Source organism: Aplidium turbinatum, chromosome 2 (assembly GCF_918807975.1).
Source record: "Aplidium turbinatum chromosome 2, kaAplTurb1.1, whole genome shotgun sequence".
NCBI lineage: Eukaryota > Metazoa > Chordata > Ascidiacea > Aplousobranchia > Polyclinidae > Aplidium > Aplidium turbinatum.
Window position 1 is genome coordinate 21625278 of NC_137473.1, and position 23249 is coordinate 21648526.

The 23249-nt window shown below is 37.4% G+C and overlaps 2 protein-coding genes across 2 annotated transcripts; both read left to right on the forward strand.

Moving 5' to 3' along the window:
• The first annotated feature begins 2587 nt into the window (after positions 1-2587).
• LOC145787327 (ADP-ribosylation factor-like protein 8B) lies at positions 2588-14326 on the forward strand. The gene is made up of 7 exons (XM_082599054.1): positions 2588-2762; positions 3183-3263; positions 6922-6995; positions 8671-8764; positions 9213-9280; positions 10266-10336; positions 12410-14326. Exons 1-7 carry the CDS (start codon positions 2640-2642, stop codon positions 12457-12459), a joined length of 561 nt encoding a protein of 186 aa, XP_082455180.1. The 5' UTR covers positions 2588-2639; the 3' UTR covers positions 12460-14326.
• A 4345-nt stretch (positions 14327-18671) lies between these two features.
• On the forward strand, positions 18672-23013 carry LOC145764820 (zinc finger MYM-type protein 1-like). Its single transcript, XM_082576498.1, has 3 exons — positions 18672-18801; positions 19398-21094; positions 21316-23013. Exons 2-3 carry the CDS (start codon positions 19570-19572, stop codon positions 21942-21944), a joined length of 2154 nt encoding a protein of 717 aa, XP_082432624.1. The 5' UTR covers positions 18672-18801; positions 19398-19569; the 3' UTR covers positions 21945-23013.
• The last annotated feature ends 236 nt before the right edge of the window (positions 23014-23249 follow it).

The following is a 23249-nucleotide window of genomic DNA, read 5'->3' on the forward strand; positions in this document are numbered from 1 at the left end:
TTTTTCAAACTCTCGCTACTATGCCACCCTCGCTACTATGCCACTTTCTCTTGGTCCCGAAGGTTGGCATAGTATCGAAGATTGACTGTAACATAATTTTGAGTGATTTTTATCTCGTGTATTTTGTAGTGGCAGTCAGTCCAAATGTAAAAAAATAAGGTATCTAATTGCATAGAAATGCCTTGAAAAGAGCTTAAAATTGATTTGGGGTGAATCCCCGATTTGGGGGTGATCACGTGGCCCAAAAAGTTGCGGCACCCACTAAAATTGAAATTAGATTCATCAACTACAAAAAAATGCAACAAACCAACGTGTAACACGTTTAGCCATGCTCATTTTTGCCCCCAAGGGCCTGCACTAGATCGAGTGTTTCTTTTATTGTAACCTTGCGCAAAATATTTCACAGCACGCAGAGTTTCTAAATATAATTTACACAGTCAGCATTCTGTGAACAGAAAAAATAAACTATATTTAGGGCAGAAGAAACGATAAGATATCTGAAAAACTTTTCGTGAAAACTTTTGTGGGAGTGCTGCAGCACACACTAGCGAGCCGCCCCTGGTCACATCCTCTTTTGACGAACGGAAAATTACTGTACCCAGAGAAAATCTCAAATTCCAGCAAATTAAAAAAACTCTAACTTTATTACTCACATTTGAAAAGACATAAAAAATAGGGCTGTAGGCAACTCAAATTAAAAATTGACTAAAAAAATGCACTTCGGGTTAAAATTTAGTAAAAAAAAATAAAAAAGGAACGCTTCCGGATATCTATGGTAGTATCGAACTCATTCCCTCTGGAATAGCAACCGGAGAAATATCATACGCGCCACGGATCAAGTTGAATAAAGTTGTCAAATTTAGAACTTATATAAATTTAGAACTTCTCGTCTTTTGCTTTGAAAGAGAAAAAGAAAAAAAGTGCCTATATAGTGACGTCATGACCGGCTAAATAGTGTTTCAGATTCAAAGACCGGCGCCGGTCAAATAACCACTGCCTTAAATTGACTTCATTGCAGGGTTGCCAGATGGCCTTTTTTTAGGCCAAATTCCAGAAAACTGGCCTTTTTAAATTGCAATTGGCCTAAAAAAATTGATGCAAATAAGGCCAGAAAATCTGGCCTTGTTTGGCCCTTTTTATGGCTGCAAATTTTTACCGGTTTAGAAAGTATTATTTTAAGGAAATTCAATTTCAATTGTAATATAAAAGTATCACTTATCATCACTTGGAGCCTGACCTATATTCGTTTTAATTTTAATTAGTGAGCAGAGACATAGGTAGAGAGTAAAGAATGTGTTTGCGGTGGACAGGGCGGTTCTATTAAGTTGCACCTGCCGTACCCTGTAAAGTATACACTTGCCTTGTTTGTTAATGTGATGTGTTTGCATTCCATTTGTGCAATTGTCGTATTTTGTTTGCTGCTAAATAACTTCAAACCCTAGTATTAGTTTTAGTTCTTATGACATCTTAAACGTATTGATTTCGTACTGGGTTGGTCTGTGAATAAGTTTATTATAAAAGCCTACGACAACACATTTCACTGATTGTTGAACACTCCACGTTTACTTCTGATCCGGTTTGCAATACGCAAAATGCTACAGAACGACAGGGAATCTTTGCATTCGTTTATTTTTGATTTTTTAGATTCGTGGTGTTAAACTTCTATACAGCAAATAAGTTTTGATGTAAGTGTAGGCTATATTTTATATTGTTATTGCAAAATTGAATTTTATACATTCTTTAGTTGATACAAACAGTGTTTTATTTTAATAATTCTTCTGTAGTCATGTATAGCACTGAAAAGAGTTTCCACTCCTGTAGTTGTAGACAATACATCCCTGGTAATTATACTCAATAAGACAAATTCATGCTTATTTCTTAGCTAGATGTTCCGAATAGCACTGTTCATGAATTGAAGTAATAATGGTTTCTAGTTTATCTGCTACTACAGTAATTTTTTATTAATTAAATTATGCAAACGAACCGGTCATTATGCTCTGACAGTGCTAAATTATTATCTGTCATATTTGATCGTAAAATATCATTTTCAAAAAATTATTTCAATTAAGTTGTTAGCGTTTATTTAGCCTTAGAAGTAAATAAAAAATTTGGCCTTTTTTTGGCCTTATTTTATAATGGATTTGGCCTTACTATAGCTTGAGTATCTGGCAACCCTGCTTCATTGTGAAGTCAAGCTCCTGAGGAGAGTCAGATGATTATATATTTAGTCTACTGCAACTTTGAATGGGTTAATGACAAAGGTTGCTATATTTACACTGTATATTACACTATATAGTGTAAATTTAGCCTCAATAGCTTTGCCGGATAAGGAATTTTGCCCTAATTTGAAAAAAGTTTAAAGCTGTTGAAAACAAACACTTGTATTTTGAAAATTTTTTTAGTCCTGGGCAAACATCAAAATCCTAACCTTATTCCTAACTTTAACCCTTCCTAGCTTTTGTCTTAAATCTGACAACCTGATTGTAACCATGGCAACAAGTGTGTAAAAATAGCCACTTCGAATGATAAACCTTCTTCTTGGCAACTCCACATACAAGAAAGTTTTTTTGTTGTTGATGTAGACCTATTGTTGCAAAGTGTTATTTTGGTAGGCTACATTTAATATTAAAAAAGTGAACATGTTTGCATTTTTTGGAAGATTGTTGGATTGGTTTCGTTCTTTGTTTTGGAAAGAAGAGATGGAATTAACTCTTGTTGGTCTTCAGAATTCTGGAAAAACCACATTTGTCAATGTGATAGCGGTAATTTTACATTAGTGGAGACGTGGAGTATAATATAGTTTCTATGTTTAAGTAATTTCTTCCATAACTTTTCTCTGTATGAACTGCAGTTATCATTTTTCAAGTTCACAAAAAGAACACAAACAAGAAGTTTTACCCTATATACATATTGTTTGTTTACTTTTTAAGATTGTGGAAGTTTGTATTTACTTAATTGTATGAAGTCGGAATGAAGAAAAATCTTTTGTTAAACTCAGAAGGCAAAAGGCTAACAACTAAAAAGATCTGTGGATTCTGAGTGAAATTTGGTTTTTATTTTTGCTAATTTCCATCTTGTTTCAAATTCCTTACCATAAACCAACCCCCTTTTTTATGCTACAGTACAAGTATGATGAAAAGAGGAAAATGTTATTGATGAAAATTTTTGTATTTGTTTTTCAGTCCGGTCAGTTCAATGAAGACATGATACCAACTGTTGGTTTCAACATGAGAAAGATCACAAAAGGAAATGTTTCCATCAAGGTTTGTTACTGGGAAGTGGCTGCGTTTACGGCGCCGTAAATACAGACGTTCCATGCCTTTTTTCTAGTCTTTACGTCGCTTTTATTGCGCATGCGCGTTGTTGCTGAAAAAAGCTGGATATACGATTATACGTATAACTAAATTCAACTGTTTTCACCAAGTGATTCAGTGGTGCATGCGGTCTGCGTCAGATTCGTACTCCCAAGGATATGAGTTCGATACTTCCAAGAGGTGTGCTTTTTTTTAAGCTAAATTCTCACCTGAAGTGACTCAATCGTTAGGCTGCGCATCACAACGAAAAAACAGTATATGACAAACATAGCAGAGATCTAGAAAAAGGTAGAAGCGACAAAATGTGGACGTTATACCGTGCATGATACCAGATAGCCGAGTGGTGAGAACGTCTGCGCGGCGTTTGAAAGGACGCGGCTGTGTCTCGGTAAAGACACTTAATGGCAAGCCAAAATAAGGGGAACAGCTGACTCGAAGACTAAATATCACTTCGCTGCTTCCTGTTGCCTGTTGTATCGCATCTGTGATCGCAGTGTAGGCTACTGTATGTTATCGCAATGGGCGCAAATGAAAACCCGATTATTATTATAAAGCAGGACAATCAGTTTAAAATATGGTGTCGTCGTCGTGTGAGCCTCTGGGGCCGAGGGTCTATCCTTTTACCACCCCAGATTCACGATGTTTCCGGACTACACTGGAAGGCTACTAGAGAGCAGCCAGTCTTTGGTTTCGTCATCCATGACACGCAGACCTTAGTTCAACTCTCCGTTAGGTGGCTTGAAGATGGAACAGTCATTGATGATGTGGTCTGCGGTCTGTTCCTCGGCACCACATTCACAGAAGGAGGAAGAGGCCATTCCCCATTGGTGCATGGTTGAGCGGAAAAGCCCGACGTCCTGTCCTGGTATAGTGTTAGGCCGATTGGGCGTGTGTCGGCGTCGGGGATGAACGAATAGAGTTTGGCTTGAAGATGGAACAGTCATTGATGATGTGGTCTGCGGTCTGTTCCTCGGCACCACATTCACAGAAGGAGGAAGAGGCCATTCCCCATTGGTGCATGGTTGAGCGGAAAAGCCCGACGTCCTGTCCTGGTATAGTGTTAGGCCGATTGGGCGTGTGTCGGCGTCGGGGATGAACGAATAGAGTTTGGCGGCGCTTGACTTCCATTCAGAACTCTATTTATGGTCCACCCAAGCAGCCGCAGAGACGTCTTGTTCTCAAACCTTTAGTTAGGCTACGTTACGGTTCAATCGTTAGGCTACCGGTACGCATTTTTATGGCCGTTCAGTTTAGTTTGTTTTTAGTTCTGACCATCACAACGAAAAATCAGTTTAAAATATGGCACGGTCGTAAACACCTAAAAATTTTATGAATAAGTTATAGAATTTTAAAGAAAAAAAAACTCACTAGCCTTTTTTTTCTTTCTAAATTTATAAAAAAAATTATTAAGATGCTCGACCGTGCCATATTTTAAACTGATTTTGCGTTGTGATGGTCAGAACTAAAAACAAACTAAACTGTTTCTGTTTTATTTTTTTGCTATTTGTTTTTTGGGTTTTGTGGCCGTGCTAACTACTGATATAGCCTACTACATAATTTTTCATTCAGGCACGTTTTAAACCTTTCAAGGTTTTGCCACCTTTTCCCGTTCGTTAACGTGCTGGTAGGTTTATATCGATTTTTGTAGTTAGTATCTTTTTCGTCCCGGACGCGTGACGAAAAATAAAATGATTGATTGAACGGCCACAAAAATGCGTAGCCTAACGATTGAATCGTAAAGTAGCCTAACTAAAGGTTTGAGAACAAGACGTCTCTGCGGCTGCTTGGGCGGACCATAAATGGAGTTCTGAATGGAAGTCAAGCGCCACCAAACTCTATTCGTTCATCCCCGACGCCGACACACGCCCAATCGGCCTAACACTACCAAGACAGGACGCCGGGCTTTTCCGCTCAACCATGCACCAATGGGGAATGGCCTCTTCCTCCTTCTGTGAATGTGGTGCCGAGGAACAGACCGCAGACCACATCATCATTCATCAATGACTGTTCCATCTTCAAGCCACCTAACGGAGTGGAAGGTCTGTGTGTCATGGATGACGAAACCAAAGACTGGCTGCTCTCTAGCCTTCCAGTGTAGTCCGGGAACATCGTGAATCTGGGGTGGTAAAAAGATAGACACTCGGCCCCAGAGGCTCACACGACGACGACGTCATATTTTAAACTGATTGTCCTGCTTTATAATAATAATCGTGTTTTTATTTGCGCCCATTGCGATAACATACAGTAGCCTACACTGCGATCACAGATGCGATACAACAGGAAGCAGCGAAGTGACATTTAGTCTTCGAGTCAGCTGTTCCCTTTATTTTGGCTTGCCATTAAGTGTCTTTACCGAGACACAGCCGCGTCCTTTCAAACGCCGCGCAGACGTTCTCGGCTATCTGGTATCATGCACGGTATAACGTCCGCGTTTTGTCTCTTCTACCTTTTTCTAGATCCCTGCTATGTTTGTCATATACTGTTTTTTCGTTGTGATGTTCAGAATTAAAAACAAACTAAACGGCCACAAAAATGCGCAGCCTAACGATTGAGTCACTTCAGGTGAGAATTTAGCTTAAAAAAAGCACACCTCTTGGAAGTATCGAACTCATATCCTTGTGAGTAAGAATCAGACGCAGACCGCATCACCACTGAATCACTTGGTGAAAACAGTTGAATTTAGTTATATATCCAGCTTTTTTCAGCAACAGCGCGCATGCGCACTAAAAGCGACGTAAACACTAGAAAAAAGGCATGGAACGTCTGTATTTACGGCGCCGTAAACGCAGCCACTTCCTTGTTACTGATGAAAGCACTTGTTTATTGGCGGGTTTTCAATTCATTTTATCAAAACTTCCTTTAAAGTTTATTGTTTTAAGTTTTGCATGTATGTTTTCTAAACTAGCATACGTTGAGTAACCTGATTTTCTGAAATCTGGAAGCCAATCATGTTTTTCAAAAATATTATTTAAACTCCAAACTGTAATCATGTCAGTTGAAACCAATTTTTTTTTGTTTTAATTAATAATATCAACAGCATTTATATAACTCCATCTCCTCGACAGTGGAAACTATGCTCGTAGGCACTGTGCAAGTGTGCATGACTATGATGATAAAATAATAGCCTACAGTACTTTCAGTCATAATGTTTAGTGAAGTAGATTGTTTTCGCATGAGTTTTCAATTCGTTTAAATTTTCAGCTTCCTTTCCACAAATTAATAGGTAAACAATTCCAGCAACAACTGGGAAGCTGCGTTTTACATAATATTGCGTCTTGCCTAAAGGAACAGTATTTTATTATTCTCGGATAGAGAAATCTTCAGTTTTTTTTGGCATTTTCTCATGGCCTACTTGTGGAGCAATGATACAAAAATTCCATCACTTCAAAAAAATGGTTTGCTCTTTCATAACTGAATCATGACACATTGTTGTTACTATGTTATATATTTTACATCTAGTCAAGCACCAAAGTTACTTAGAAAAAAATGTGTGTGGCCGGCTGGCCGCCTTTCTTTTTTCAGTTGTCTTGAATAGTGAATATTGACAACAGTTGAGTTTAACTGTAATGTGCTAAGTTGAACATTAAAAACTTCTTTTTAATTGCAGGTATGGGACATTGGTGGACAGCCTCGGTTTCGTAGCATGTGGGAAAGATACTGCCGTGGTGTCAATGCCATTGTGTATGTTGCAATAGCCATTAAATATTATACTTGTGCTTGCAAGGTCTTAATTTAAGCAAAACTAATTGTTTACTTCTTCTTGTTTCACTTTGTTTTGATTTGATGCATAAAATTTAAGAAAAAAGTCCAGCAAATGCTGAGATGATCCAACACTTTCAAAACAATTTCTTTAAGATTGAAGGAGAACAGTAAAGTTTTCATTTTATAATACATAAAAAAACAGTTGAACATAAAAACTGAGTTTGTGATTTTTCTAACTAAAACTGTGCTAAAAAAGTAGAGAGTACCACACTAAATTAGCAAATTCAAGGTTATTATTACAGAGCTTTTTCCACACAAGTGTAGCTTTGTCAGTATATAAATGATCGGAGTGGCCCGATTCGGTGAGTCCGATTCGGTGAGAGCCTTTTTCGGTGAGAGCCCTATTCGGTGAGTTTTTTTTTTAAATTATTGCGCGCCGTAGCCTAATTATCATTGCCGTTATAGGGGTTAGGGGATAGAGGATAGGGGTTGGGGGGTTTGGGTTTTTGGGGATTGGGAGTTGTTTTGGGTTTTTTTGGGGTTTGGGGGTTTGAGGTTTTTTGGGGGGTTTGGGTTTTTGGGGGTTTGGGTTTTGGGAGTTTTGGGTTTTTTTGGGGGTTTTGATTTTTGGGTTTGAGGTTAGGGGGTTTGGGGTTTTAATTAGGCTACGGTACCCGATAATTTTCAAAAAAAAATTCAAAAAAATCACCGAATAGGGCTCTCACCGAAAAAGGCTGTCACCGAATCGGACTCACCGAATCAGACTCACCGAATAGTAGCAGACCCATAAATGATACATATATAATCTATTCACTTAGAATGAAAACCAGAACTTAAACCTGTCTTGTGTGAAAATCCAGGGTAGAATAATATTTAAAGTTTGCACACAAACATTGAAGCATCTTATACTTGGTCAGTGGTCACATTTATTTCCATTTGATGTCTCTTGCAAAATATTCATCACTCGTTAAGTTACCCAGCTTATTGTTGCCCAGTGCGTTTTGCGTGCTCCTTTCGTCAACATGAAAATTTCGCCCATGCTCTGTCACAACCTTCTGCTGCATTTGTCATTGCAACTGGTATTCATCGTGTGTTCATAAGCTTATTATTCTTAAATGAGAGCCATCCATGCTGTGTGGTGTCATTTAAGACTTGAGTTCCTGTTTTTGCGAGATTTCTCACCATAAGATTGCTGGTGTAATCACTTCATGACTCAGAAACTTTCTTATAATGGTTTTAAGGTCAATACAAAAACAAACAAATTAACCTAGTCTCCATAAATTTGTTCAAATAGCCACCATCCTATTTTACTGTATTATGGTATTAGTGCAATGCAACCAGCACTATTTTTCACGTTTTATTTTTATTTTCGTCAGCAATAAGTATATAAAAACACAATGACTATGTTGATTAGAGTATGTGATGCACATGAAACTCTTAGCAGACCCTGCACAGAATTGAAATCATATAGAAACTAATTCCAGTGTTATGCTTAATGACACTTTGCACATATCAACAGTTTTCATTTCTGAAGGAAGGTGCTTATGTAACCGAGTTTCACCTTATTCCTCAATAAAGCAAACTGCAGTGTGATAAGTTTTCCGTTTTCCACTAAGTGAACCAATTTTTTTTTACTGTATATATTTGATTTCAGGTACATGGTTGATTCCGCTGACTTGGAAAAGATAGAGGCCGCTAGGACAGAACTTCATATTCTTCTGGAGAAACCCCAACTACAAGGAATACCGGTTTGTGTCTCTATATAATCGTTTACGACGTAGTTGGCGGAGGCTTGCTTGATCATAGCATGTGTGATGTATTCTTTATTTCCTTTTGTACCTGATAGCACACCGAGCGTTATGCAATCTTCAAATGCGACCAGCTTGTATTTCTGTTTTTTGTTTGTTAATTGCGATAAGAAAAACGTTTGCAGTCAGTCTGTCGCACTAGTATTCAAACTGTATTATTATCCAACAAAGGGAATTTTACTGAACGTGTGGAACAATATCACATGAAATGTTTCATGAAACATGGCAAAGTTGTTCGGCCTCGTCACTTTCTGTTGGTGGTTAACACCGTCGTAATACGTTGTAGGGCGATGTTGTTCAAAAACAAAACCAAGATCAAATTATCACGAAGGCATGTCACTACTGACTTAAACTGTGTGTTTCATTGATAAGTTGCGACATCCATTAGGTTCTTGTGCTTGGGAACAAGAAAGATCTTTCACACTCACTGGACGAAAAAGAAATGATCGAAAGAATGTAAGTACCTCATTGTCACGTTAATGAGATGTGATCATTTCCCATCAAGCATTGCTCATTGTAGCAGAAAATGGTCATGTATAATATATGTATAACTATTAACTAATGACATCAATAAAATTTGAATTTATTTGAGACAAAGTGATTGTACAGCAAGTTATGGTCTACGGAAATACTAAATTTGATCTCGCTTAACTCAAGTCAACAATTGCTTTGCAATGTTGCAAAGAAATACATTGATATTACTTTAGTGGCACGACTTCATATATCATGACAGTGAAGAATTGGGAAGCAAATTCTAGTTTTTCTATTATCAGTTAGTCACAGGAGCGTCTTGAATCGTAGAAAGTAGAATGAGTTGATCATTTCACTTGTTTGATATAGTTTCCATCTACACTGTCTTCAACGGTGCTGTGAGTAATAATAATGCTTGTTTTTATATAGCGCTGTGTCCATTGCAGAATGCGTTACTCCTCAGCGCTTTACAAACCAGACAGTGTCAATGCAACCGTATAGAGGCGCAAATAAGTACATTATACCAACTGAGTATTATTATTCCGGCACTGTAACAGCTCTCTCATAAACTTCCTCCATTTTGTTCAATCGTTCGTTTTTGTTCAAATTTATCAAAAGCTTTTCTTAAATAAATTTGAGCTTTACGTTTTTATCGTACAGTGTACAGTACAGACAACTTTCATTTTAATTTGAGCTTTTAAGGCCCAGGGTTTTCTCATATGTTTAGAAAATATTTGCCTTGCAATGATTCATAAAAAAATCTTTTATTGAAAAATATCTTTATGAAGAAAAATCATAAAACGAATATGAATGTCTGCTTGGCTCATGAAGAACCGTCATGGTCTTTCCGCAGCTTCCTGCCTGTACTATGCAGTGTCGTACTGTGTCATTTTTAACTTTAACTTGTTACTTTTTGCCACAATGAAGCGAATCGATTGCAATATCAAGGGATATTATTTATGACTTTCAGGAACTTAGCCGCCGTTCAAGATCGGGAGATTTGTTGTTATTCGATTTCGTGCAAGGAACGTGACAATATAGGCAAGTAGTTAGTCAGTCTGCTACTATTCGGAGAAATCCCAAATCGGAGAAAGCCTTTTTCGGAGATTTCTAAAACCTCCCAGCTGCATCTGTTCATTCAAAGCTTGTAATAGAGGTTAATCACAACAATTTATAGCCTCCCGATTAAAACGTAAATTTTCTGCAGTGTAGCGTTTATGCTTACAAATTTAAAAAGTTTGGATAAAAACTGTGACGCAGGAATAAGACACATTTCAATTTTATATGAGCAAATATTTTAATTTAATAATTCAAAAATAAATTTTAATTCGCTTTTTATTTTTCCCTAAATTTCAATTCACTTTACTTTGTCAGAATGCAGAAAAACGATATTGCGGAAATAAAATACTGTAACAAAACCAACAAAAGGAAAAGGTGGCAAAACCGTAGTGATTTAAGACGTGCATGCAAAGATGTTATTTCAACCTAAACTGCCCATCTAAAACTGTTACGCATGAATCATTACCACGGTCGACACATCAGTGGTAAATCTGGCAATCGCTTCCTTAAAATGTAATGCATTAACTTTACTAACCTGTAGGTTAGTAAATTTTTATGTAAACAAACTAGTTAACAACTACTTTTCTTTGTCAGATGTATGTCTGAAATGGGATCCCCTCATTATTAGCATGATTCACCACTGTGACATCATCGATTATAGATTAGGTTAATTGCTAGATATCGCTATGGCCTATACCCGCAAGATATCAGCTAATTTGCATGTACCTCACTGAAACAATAACCTACCCAAGTAATCTCTACAAATTCTCTAAATAAACAGAAGCCGTTGCTGCATTTTCAAGAAATCACATCGGTTTTCTCCGAATTAGCATTTCTCCAAAACGGGCCATTCAGGTAGTTAGTTGTCTTTCCGCAAAGGTCGCTAGGTATGGTAATAACTTTTCTTTCGATATCTCAGCTAGAAAAAGTTTCCGTTTGTACAAACTTGTCCAACGTCTAAAACGAACTACAAATTACAATGTTTGCTAGCGAGAATAGCCTTCTGACCGGAAAGGTTTACAACATTTTTATTTAGATCAGAGGTGACGAACCTGCGGGCCGCATGCGGCCCGTCAAAGAATTTTGTGCGGCCCGCAAAACAATTTGACAATCGCTCATGCGTTAAAGACAAAAGACATCTCAAAGCTGTTTTATGCCTTCACTGGTACACTTTTCCTTTGCTATTTTCTTGCCCTAAACACTTTGCCTAAAAAAGTCGTTACAGGTCGAGGCTGACAGATGAAAATCTTAGTACCGTATGCAGTTGAGAGTTGCCACATCGTCTGTTCGACCTAATATTGAACGCTTAGTCAAGCAAAAAACTTTCCAAAAAACCCACTAAGCAAAAAAATTCAATGCTTCAATGTTATTTTTTAATATTTTATGCTTCAATGCTGCATTAAATAGCTTCAGCTGTATGATTCGCATGGGCTTTTGTTTGTTGTTTGAAAAAGAAATTTTATTAACTGATTTGTTGTTTTGGAGCATAATGGTCGAAACATTTAGTCAACTTGAGCAAAAAGGATAGAGTCAAAAAAAGAAGAAATCATACTCATATGAAAGCAAACGCTTCAAAAATTAAACTATCTTCATTATCAGTGCAAGTACTGTTGCTCTATCCTTTTTGCTCAAGTTGATTTGTATTTATTTTTTACTGTTGTATGTTTCGATTCTGCGTAAGATAATTTCATCTGTGTGGGTTTTATTACTTTCATCTGCCGTTTGTTACTTTTCATGAATAATATCTTGAGTCGCATCTAAAAGATTTCTTAGTAGGTTACGATTAAAAATTTGTGTGGCCCGATAACTCATGTGTAATAGACAAAGTGGCCCGCGACTGCAAAAGGTTTGTCACCCCTGATTTAGATAATGAGCTTGCAATAAAAATTTAGAAATAAGGAGCTTGTAAATGGAATTTATGGAAAAAAAATTTCCTACACGTCACCATGTCAATGTTACCATCAACGCTTTGTTATTGCAACGTTTTGTATGGTGACTAAGTAAAAAGCCAGCGTATGAGCACTTGAAGTTTAATATTTTCCATTCTTTTATCAGATATCACTCTTCAGTGGTTGACCCAACATTCCAACGCCGGACAAAGTTAAATGACGTCACCAATGCTTCAACTGCTTTTTATAGCATCATGCGGGAATGACGATTCCGCAGTTTTTCAATGAAACGATCATTTGCTCATTTTGTTTCTGTATTTCTTTGGTTGTTGCATCGCTATGACGCAGTAGGCTTATTTGCCCGTGAGACTGAATCATCGTGACAAGTAGCCTACGTCATTTATTTGTCATCGACAACGCGAAAAGAACGTGATTCCCGAAAAATGTTATTTTGCTAATACTTGCAATGCAGCGTTTCTACCTTTGATTTAGGAGTTGTATGGCAGTTGATCAAAAGGTATTTATGTATTGTACGCTTATCAGCACTATTTGAATTTCCTACGTTCGATATCACATCAATTCAGCTTGTTTTTAGCTGAAATGAGATAATTGATGCAAAACCACAATATCTATAACTCCGGAATTGAAAACTCTCTAATTTCAAAACTGCGTTAGCCTATACATCACTAGGGTCACTATTTCATGGTTTCCTAATCTTTAACAACTATGCTGCAAATCAGCAAAGCAATAAAAATGAATGAAAGGTCGTCAGGAAAGGCAATACGTTCAATTTTTTTGCAGTGCAGCATCTGTACATTCTTTATAAGTAGCCTATTGCAACAGTCTTGAGGCTACATACTTTACAGAATAACCCAGTATGGATGCGAGTATGGAAGATTGGAAGTGATACCATTCATATGAAATCGTAGTTTATTTAGTCGTTATTATCAGTATATAAATTTGTTTCTTTTTTTCACTTGTAGTCTTTTCGATGACTTATTCTTACTGATGTATAACACGCAATTATCATTCTCCAAATACAGTTTTTCCCCCTGTGGCTGACAGATTATTTCCTCGCACCGATGGTCTTCACTCCCTTTTTCTATTTCATTCTGTCTACGTCTTCTCCAGTCCGACCTTGTCTGTATCAACCTTCGCGTCTTCCTTCCAAGATCTTAGTTTATTTGTACTTTCCAATCCTGAGTTATAGATATTCCTTCGTAAAAATCCACGTCATTATCCATGTTGGTTATGGTTGATATGATTTTCGAACATCCTGTTTCGTGTTATCTTCTGAGATGCAGAATGTTCCTTGATGATCCTAGTTGAGATTTACGGAATATTTGCTACTACTTGCTACTTAATCGTTTCATTTCTTTGAAATTGCAATGTTTGATGCGTCTTAATTAGTGTTATTTTTTAAGTGTTAGTTAATGCTGCAGTTTCCTTCGTGTGGATTGTGCAATTGTTTTGAGCATCGTGTTGTGGTGGACGTCGCCTGCTCGCGGTTTCCTGGTTATATGTTCAAAAGATTTTCAAAGATATCTCCGTGTATTCGTGAACAAGTTGTTCACATTTTGTTATGATTCTTGACAGCATCGTTTATTGTCTTGTTAGAAAATCTTAGGTCTGTATCTTGTTGATTTGTGGAAGACTTGTCTATCAGCATTTGTAGATGCGATTTCTTTCAGGCTTCTGTATTATGTCATAAAACCATTATTTTGCTGATTTTGCCTTGGAAATAAAACCACTTTACCCAAATCTGGCTATGATAATCATGCCTACCTGTGATCCTACACTATGGAAGGCCATCTGAATTTTTTGCTTGTTGGCTATATAATTTGATAATGGTCTTTAGTCTAAGAGAAAAAACGTGCTCTACTGTCGGCCTAGCCTACAGTTTTGTCTCATGTAGCGTATGAGCTACCAGGTGCAAATTTTTCGCCAACTGATACAGGACTATAGAGTTCTGCAAAAATTAACAGTTTGTGAAAAAAAATTGGCTACCGTATAATTTCTTCAATGACTATAAACAGTCAAGTCATTTGCAAATTAACGGTTAACTTAATGATACTGTGTTATATTTCCTTTCCATAATAAATAAACACAGCAGAAATTTAATTTGCATTGAGATCTGTTGTCTTACATAGCCTATACTTTATTATCGTTGCCAGAAAATTTCATGTTATTACCATGTGAAATTTTTTACAAATATTTGTTTAACCAGTGGTTCTTAACCTTTTTTTCCCCAGCGCCCCTTTTCAGAGATTTCCATAGTCTGGCGCCCACCATAATATAAGGGCTGTAGCCTACTAATGACATTTTCTTCCAAGACTATAAGGCTAGCCTACAGCCAGTAGTAATTAGTTATTAGTTAGTAAGAAAAAACTAGTTTAAGCCGATGTTAGTTTTAATACTAAAAAATCAGCACAGATGTGCCTTAAGGCTCTTAACTTAAAAGTCTTTAGGCACATCTCTGCTGATTTTTTAGTAGTTAGTAAGAGTTACACTAATAACCATTATTGACTGACTATTATTATGACCAGTCCTTATGGTTTGCTTGCACTGCCTGCCCGCTGTCCCTGCCAAAAGCTGACCACAAAATGCCATTTACTTACTACAAGGAAAGGGAAACAATGCCCATTATCAACAACAAAGGCCATGCACAACACCATCCGACGTCCACGCTTGTCGGATGGTGTTGTGCATTGTGCTGTATAGGCCAACATAGAATGCTCTGAGAGAGAATCACTACTTCCCTTGTTAAACACAATCCCTATATTGTATATAGCTCCTCATCCTCGGTGGATTCTCGTACCCCCAGCAGAACTACTAAAGCAAATTTGCAGTGAGGAAAATATCGTTACACCTTCTGAATGTAACGCCCCCTGAATATTTCCGCCCCTCTAAAAGTTAACAGCGCCCACTAGGGGGCGGTAGCGCCCAGGTTAAGAACCACTGGTTAAACGTTTTTAAATATACGTGGTACCGTACATCTTAAATTTAGAGGCCCCTGAATCTTGAGGCCCTAGTCGTCAGCCTTTCCAGTCTAATGGTAAACCCGGCAGTGCATACGAAGCTGAGAAACGTAATCAGATTTAACATCTTTACATTTATTTTAACTTTTACAGAAAACCAAAACTACATTGAAACAAATAACACATCGAACGTTTGCGACATCACATGATGTCCTTTTCGGGAGTGTTATTATATAATGAATATAGAATGTTTTCTGTAAATGTCAAAATAAACGAGAATATGTTAAATCTGATAATTACATTATTGAGCTTCGAAGGCTATGCCTAAAATTTTTTTGTTGAAACATGAGCATTTGGGTTTCAACAAATTTCTAAGAGAAGCGACTTCACTCAGTCTACATGTGAATCCTCCCAGCTGATTTGCCATAGCCTACTCATGAAGGAGTGAAAAGACCTTTAAGGTTGCTGGGGGTGGGAAAATCGGAAATAACTTGTCTTTGTTTAGGATCTGCTGCTATTCCATCCTCGCTTACCACATAACCGACGTAGTCAACAGGTGATGGACATGAAATTAAACTCACAAGGATTGAGTGTGATTCCATACTTTCTGCATCGATTGAGCACTTAGACAACGGTGTATAGACTTTGTTGCGCTGTTTTGCTGTAAGCCAAAATATCATCAATAACTTTTTCGACAAAGTCAAAGCCACCAGTTTAGTTAATCAGTTCTTGAATAAAAAGTGAAGTCGACGTGGGTCTTTGCCGAATTTTTTGATGACTTTTTGGGTGAACAAATTTTCGTCCGAGTTTATTCGGCTTCTGTGGACACTCATCATACACAGCCCGGATAGCCTGTCGTCAGACATGGTTGATCTGAGCCAAGTAGTGGCGGGGAGGGTCAGTAATGTTATCATCGCTTGACGTACAGCTGGAAAAGGTTCCATATTTTTCACCAAGTCCACAAATTCCAATTCTTCTTGGTCTTCGGACAGAGGAAATTTTCCTTTTATGGTTATGTCATACCACGACATGGCGTCCTGCTGAAAATAGTCAAAGTTGTGGAATTGGTGTATGTTTTTGACCAGGGCTTTGTAGTCTGAACGGTCAATTTTCTCCATCTGCGCTAGATGCTGTCGGTAGGCTATAGCAGTGCTCTTCAACCGGGTATACTGTATACCCAAGTGTATACCAGATCAAAACTAGGGTATACAGCTGGAGAAGGGTATACAGCTTAGATCTGTGATAGTGGAAGTCACAACAGAGGTACGGTGGCTATCGCGAGGGAAAGTTCTTTCCCGTGTGTTTGAACTTTGCCAACAATTATTAGAGGCATTTTACACTGAACACGGAGACCCAAGTGCTTCCAAGTTTCGTGACATAGTCTGGATTGCAAAATTGGTATAGCCTACTTGGCGTCGATTTTTGATCGTTTGAACCAAGTGAACATCAGTCTTCAAGGGAGAGGTGGTGATATATTTCGGTCAACTAGCAAGATCAATACGCTGAAGATGAAAATTGCACTCTGGAAAGAGAATGCTTTGTCGAGGAACTTCAATGACTTTCCTATATTAAGTCAATACATGAAAGAGTCTAGCTGGTAGTTGGAGGACGTTTCTACTGAAGATAACTTGTCTGCCTTTATTGTTGGTCATCTGAAATTACTTGCCGACCATTTGACTACGTATTTGCTCGAAGATAACGAACAATGTCTGGAAGCAAACTCGTGGATTATCCAACCATTTAATGACAAACCAACTGAGGATGAGGGATTATTGGAACTACGGGCTGATTTAAATCAAAAATATACATGTATAGGCTACTAAGATGTTTCATTTTTTCACGATTTTTGAAATCAAAAATGCTTGGGGTCTAATCAGATCGGATTTTGGCCACAAACAACCGATCCAAAATATTTTTTCGATTGGACGACTTTTAGAGGGTGCGCGGCCCCCCCAAAGTTTGAAAATTTGAAGCGTGGGAAAATTTGCAGGAAATATGCGATATCTCGGTAACGGAAAGTGATAGGAAGACGTGTAATGTGTCAACTTGTGCGGAATGGCCAACTTCCTATCTGCGTTTAATACATTTTGCTACCCTATCTGCAACGAAAAAAAAGTTAATTGCAAAAAACTGTTTTTTTTTCATATTTTCGATGTTTCGTTCTACAGAAGCAAAACCCTTGGAACCAGTAACTACCAGTGGCGTATATTCAGGGTGTGCAAGGTGTGCACTGCACACCCCAAGAAATCCAAAAAAAAAAGAAAATTTCCATCGGTTGTCGATGTTCTTTACTTTTCTGATATTCTAACATATTGCTGCATGCTGATTGCTTTCTTTTCAATTGCAAAACTCGTCCCCTTCTAATTTTAATACTCCAACGTTTGAGGTCATTGCCTTTAATTTTTTTCGGTCATTACCTTTAAGCTTTAAGCTGGGTGTGCACTGACACCTTGGCGAGTGCTATTTAAAATAAACAATTAAGAAAAATGACGTCACACGGCAGCTAAAACAGCAATGGTTTTAGTTCAGCTAGGGTGTGCACTCGCTGATTTGCACACCTTGGCGCGTCATTGGGGGAATCCCAGGCAATAGCAAGTTTTAGCTTGTTGGATTAGAGTTTGAGCTATGGTTTGAGGTGATCAGAGTTGGAAACAAGATAAGATAAAATGTTTTTTATGCACCAAGTGCCAGTAAATTAGGACTAGCTTGTCTGAATCTGCAACAAAGCTTATGGCAACAGCCAATATCATTGATGCACCATTCTAAAACAACATATCTAATCGTTTTGTAATTGGAGTGTTTGTATGTTACTGGTATTGTACCGTACCTTATTGCTGAAACACCTTAATTATGTAGCAGGTGCCAGCTGACTCAAAGTCGCTTTCTGTGTCTCCTGGTTTGTCTCACATTAATTATTGCCTATGTTTGTTTCGTCTTGGGTGTACCACCGGTACGGTATATAATATATATATTAAAATGTGAAGCCAATGAACAAAATGATAGCCTACCGGTAGGCTACTGATAATAAAAAAATTGGCTAGTGGCTAAAGCTGCGTTTAGACTACATGCGTTTTTACTGCGACAAATCGCATCGCTCGATACATTCCACGCGAGTGTATTGGAGCGCTTAGACTGCGTGCGTCTTGTCTGCGGTGACATGCGGTTTGTCGCAGACATTTGGATGGGCTTTGACGTACCGTAACGCAATGCATCCTAGTATACGTCAGTCTAAGGTAGCCTATGTTTGTGAAAAGACGTCAAAGTAAGCTACTTTGATGTGAAGTAATGGCAGAAAAATAGCTTTCTACTGCAAAAGTAAGTTATTAGGCAGATTTTAGCCAGAAATAAAGGCCTTTTGCAAATGTTTTATTGTATTTTTAGTCAAAGTGGATGCCTTCTAGAATTCAAGGCAATTTTGTGTGCCAAACTTAACTCTTGTTTCATTCATCTAGCTCTACGCCATAGTTTGAACTGCATTTTTTTAAATGCATTGTTAGCTTTCAAGCCAGTGATGATTTTGCAGCAATCTTGATCACCATCTTTACTGTGGCAAGCCTTGGAAATTTACCGGTACCAGTAGGTATGTACAAAATGAAAATCAATCAATCATTGGTTTATTTTTTGGTATTACAGTATATGTACTGAACTGAGAGAGGAAGGAAGCAAAAGATCTTATATGAGGTCAGCTTCCATCCTGTTAATATGTTACAGGAGATGTTACCAATAAAAATTAGTTTAAAAAAAAGAAGTTTGATGCATACCGGTACTGTTTAATACATAGGTAGCCTACCGTACTTGAATATCAAGTGACTACTTGAATATCGAGTTACTAGTTAATGTATTTTCAAATTGTGAGGAAAATGATCATCTGAAATGCACCAACTACCAGACCTATCATACTGTTAAGTTTGTAAAAAAAATATTCTCTTATATTATTCTTATATAAAAACATACATACGTACTAGTCAGAGAACATTGCATAGATATAGACAACAACATACAGCTGCTGTATTCACTATCTGCAAATGGACATAAACATCATAATGGCATACTTAGATAGGAAATTGTACTTTGTGGACAAAAAAATAATTTCTTTTTAAAGTTGCCCATATTACTATGAACATAAGAACTATATTTATGTGAATCCCTGTTGATGACAAATTGATGTTTTTTCAGATAGAGCTGCTGTGGAGATGCATTGACTCGTATAAACTTTAAATCCTTGACTTCCAAGATCATCGGTGCAAAGTGCTGTACCAGGATAAAGAATTTGAACTAGTCATATCGTTTGTACACTCTACAAGTATAGTAATTTCAATAATATTAATAAATTCATAAACAGTTCAATATGGCAATTTCTATATCATCATTGTTGGAAAAATCATTTTCATCACGATCATTTGATGAAAAGCTTACCATTGTAGAGAAAGGAAAACCAAAACCCGTCATGCCAAATTTAAAAACAAACAAGTGCAAACAAGGAACAAAAACAACAGTGCGCACATTTTCTACATCCAGATTTGAAGAAATATCTTGGCTGACTGGTTGCAATATAAAGAACAAGTTGTTTTGTTGGCCTTGTATTCTGTTTTGTACTGAGTCTTCAATTTGGAATAAATTGGGTTACTTTGATCTCAATCATTTGACTGCCGCTGTGCGAAAACACGAGACCTCAAAAAGACACCTTGAAGCTTTCTTCGCTTTAAGTACTTTTGGACGACAACGAATAGATACTGCTTTAAGTAATCAGAGGTTAGAAGAAGTGTCTCGTCATAATGAGAATGTAAGAGCAAACAGAGAAGTTTTGAGAACTCTGATCAATGCAACTTGCTTCTTAGCAAAGCAAGAGCTACCTTTTAGAGGACATGATGAGTCTGAAACATCCAACAATCGAGGAAATTACATTGAGCTTCTTGACTACACAAGAGGGTATGATGCAGTGCTGAATGGCCATCTTCAAGCAGCCACAGTGTTTAAAGGAACTTCTCCAGCTGTTCAAAATAGTTTAATTAAAGCCATTGCTGATGTTATGCTTGACACGATCAAAGAACAAATCGATGAAGCAAACTTTGTTTCTATCATTCTTGATGAAACATCAGATATTTCGACGAAGTCACAACTTTCGACAGTAGTTCGGTATGTACACAAAGGAAAAGTTTATGAAAGATATTTGGGTTTCACTGACGTAAGTGCAGATCGTACTGCAGTTGGATTGATGGAGCATGTTGAGAAAGTTGTGAAAGATTTCACACTGGAAGAAAAATTGGTTGGACAAACCTACGATGGAGCAAGTGTAATGAGTGGACAGCTGAGTGGATTGCAAAAGCGAGTTTTAGATAAGTACCCAAAGGCCTTATTTGTTCATTGTCATGCTCATGTTTTGAATTTAGTTCTTCAACAAGGCCTTCAAAGTATTCGACAGTGCCGCATATTTTTAAAAACTCTTTCTGGCTTAGCTGCTTTTTTTACTAAATCTTCAAAACGTACCCATGCTTTAAAGGAATTTGTGCAGCGTAGATTGCCAACAGTTGCTCCAACAAGATGGAATTTCACCTCACGTTTATCTAGCACTGTCAAAGAATACAGATCTCAACTTAGTTTATTTTTTAATAGCATTGTGGAATCTGAGAATTGGGACAATGATGATGTGGTGAAAGCAAGAGGATTTTTGAATTTTTTGGAAGAACCTCAAACAGTTTTTTTGTTGCATGTGTTTGCTCAAATTTTTGGACTGACTGATGTTTTGTATGATATTCTACAATGCAAATCTTTTGATGTCATGTATTGTAAAGATAAAATTGATGAAATCCGTGTCAAGCTCCTTGAGGAAAGAAATACTGGTTTCAACTGTATTTGGGATTCAGCTACTTCAGGTCAGAAAACTGTTATATATATATACAAGAATTAGACTAAACTTCGATTACCGTACTGATAATGTATATTATACATTTTAAAACTGACTACCTCTCCTTATATTATTATTAGGTAGGCTGTAAGTAAACTAGGTACTTACCCTGTATGTTTAGTTTGAGACAACATGCTTTTGTTTAGATTGACACAGTCACCCCAGTAAGATTTTCCATTTTTATTTCAGACTCAAGTGATGATGGTCCATCCAGGCGTCCAAGACGTAATCAAGATTTTGATAATGAAACTAATAAAGTCATTTATTCATTGCTCTATCAGGATATAATCGACAGTGTTTGTTGTCAGATCGATCAAAGATTTACTGCTGTCACAAAATTCGAGTTTTTTCAACTGCTGTGCTGTGACAAGTTTCCTGAATTCAAAAAAGAATTCCCTGACCATTTAATGACAAAATTACAAGATATATATGGAGGAATTTTCGATTATTCTCGGCTTAAATCTGAACTTCAAGTTGTGTACTCGCTGCCAGAATTTTCGCAACAAACTGTTCAAAACATGTATGAGTATGTTCATCAAAACTCTTTAAGTTCTGGCTTCAACGAATTGTTTAACTTAACGCAGCTCGTACTTAGTATTCCCAGCACTACAGCATCGGCAGAACGAAGCTTCTCAGCTCTAAAGAGAATACATACCTGCTTGCGTTCCACACAAGGACAAGAAAGACTGAGCTCGCTCAGCTTGCTTTCAATAGAGAAGGAACTTTTGCTAGAACTGAAGCAAAAGCAAGCTTTCTACGACGATGTAATTCAAAAATTTATTGCACAAACAAGAAGAATCGAATTATGCTATAGATGAATTTTCCTTCTGTAGTCGAGGTGTTAAACATTTTCGTTTTTACTAAGTAGTACGGCGGATAAAAGTACAGCCGACCAACATAGCAATCGACTTTCTTGTTTATTACACTGGTCAACACAACTTTTCTTGCTTGGAGTTTTTTAATGGATTTAGGGTAACTTTGAGGTGCCGAATCTGACCTCAGTTTTTCCTGTCACGTCAGGTTCGTGAGATATGATAACAGCAAATTGTTACTTTTGTTAAAAGTGGAAGATTTGACGTTGCGTTTATTGCTCATACACATTGTGCTATATCCAGAAATCCAGGTCATGTAGTACATAAGTAGCTGAAATACACCCACCCACTATAATTTTGATACCAATTTGTTTTCTAAGCAACATTATTAACCATCCAGTAGTAACAAGTCAAAAGGGAGGCTAAAAGTATAACTGACCCCACCCCCGTCAATGTTTTGCATGAAATCACAAAGATTTAAACAGGCTTATGGCAATGCTTGTTCAGTAACCTTATTTAAGCTGTTTTGGCCTATCTAACACTAACCTTTCGTTATAGCACTGCATATGTTGGTGGTAAACGCAACGCCAAATCTTCCACTTTTGACAAAAGTAGCAATTTGCTGTTATCATATCTCACAAACCTGACGTGATGGGATAAATCTGAGGTCAGATTCGGATTCAGCACCCCAAAGTTACCTTAAATCAGTTCTCAAAGCCTATGCAAAAAAAAATGTTTTTTTTGTTGACCAGTGTTATCGAGTTGCTTTGCTATTGTTTTTTATTTTAACTTTCACCTGTTTTTTTTTAATTCGCTTGTACATTTCTCAAGGTGTTGCAACTGAACTGAAGTATGTGACTTTAGAAATGCAACTTAATGTTTGATATTAAGTCTCATTCAATAGGCGCTGTCAAATACATATCTATTTTGTATTCTTCTCCATTCCGACAACATTAGTTTTGTCAATTCTGTTCATGTTCAGAATTTGTGCTGAAAATGCTCTCAGAACGCACCAAATTCAATGTTAAATTTAAAAATTTTCTGGGGGAGGCCCCCCAGACCCCCCGCTGTTGCTTTGCCGTCACTGAACACCCTGTCAAAGTGGTCACGGTACGCCACTGGTAACTACAGTGATTACAAGTTATAGAGAGCAACAAACATGTGCTATGGCATAGGGTACAAGTGTGCATCAAATGTTACACATCAATGAACTTCCTTTCACGATTGGCTTAGAATACCGTCATCTCCTATCGCACAGTGTCTCTCACATGTAAACGTTTCAGCATAAGCTACCAACACAGAGTAATTAAA

What these genes read in the sequence shown, in the direction of transcription:
- LOC145787327 (XM_082599054.1), top strand. Translation starts at nt 2,640, where the DNA reads ATGTTTGCATTTTTTGGAAGATTGTTGGATTGGTTTCGTTCTTTGTTT. An exon ending in AAGGAAATGTTTCCATCAAG is followed by an intron (nt 3,264 to 6,921) that starts GTTTGTTACTGG and finishes TTTTAATTGCAG; the next exon opens with GTATGGGACATTGGTGGACA. An exon ending in CAAGGAACGTGACAATATAG is followed by an intron (nt 10,337 to 12,409) that starts GCAAGTAGTTAG and finishes TTCTTTTATCAG; the next exon opens with ATATCACTCTTCAGTGGTTG.
- LOC145764820 (XM_082576498.1), top strand. Translation starts at nt 19,570, where the DNA reads ATGGCAATTTCTATATCATCATTGTTGGAAAAATCATTTTCATCACGA. An exon ending in TTGGGATTCAGCTACTTCAG is followed by an intron (nt 21,095 to 21,315) that starts GTCAGAAAACTG and finishes TTTTTATTTCAG; the next exon opens with ACTCAAGTGATGATGGTCCA.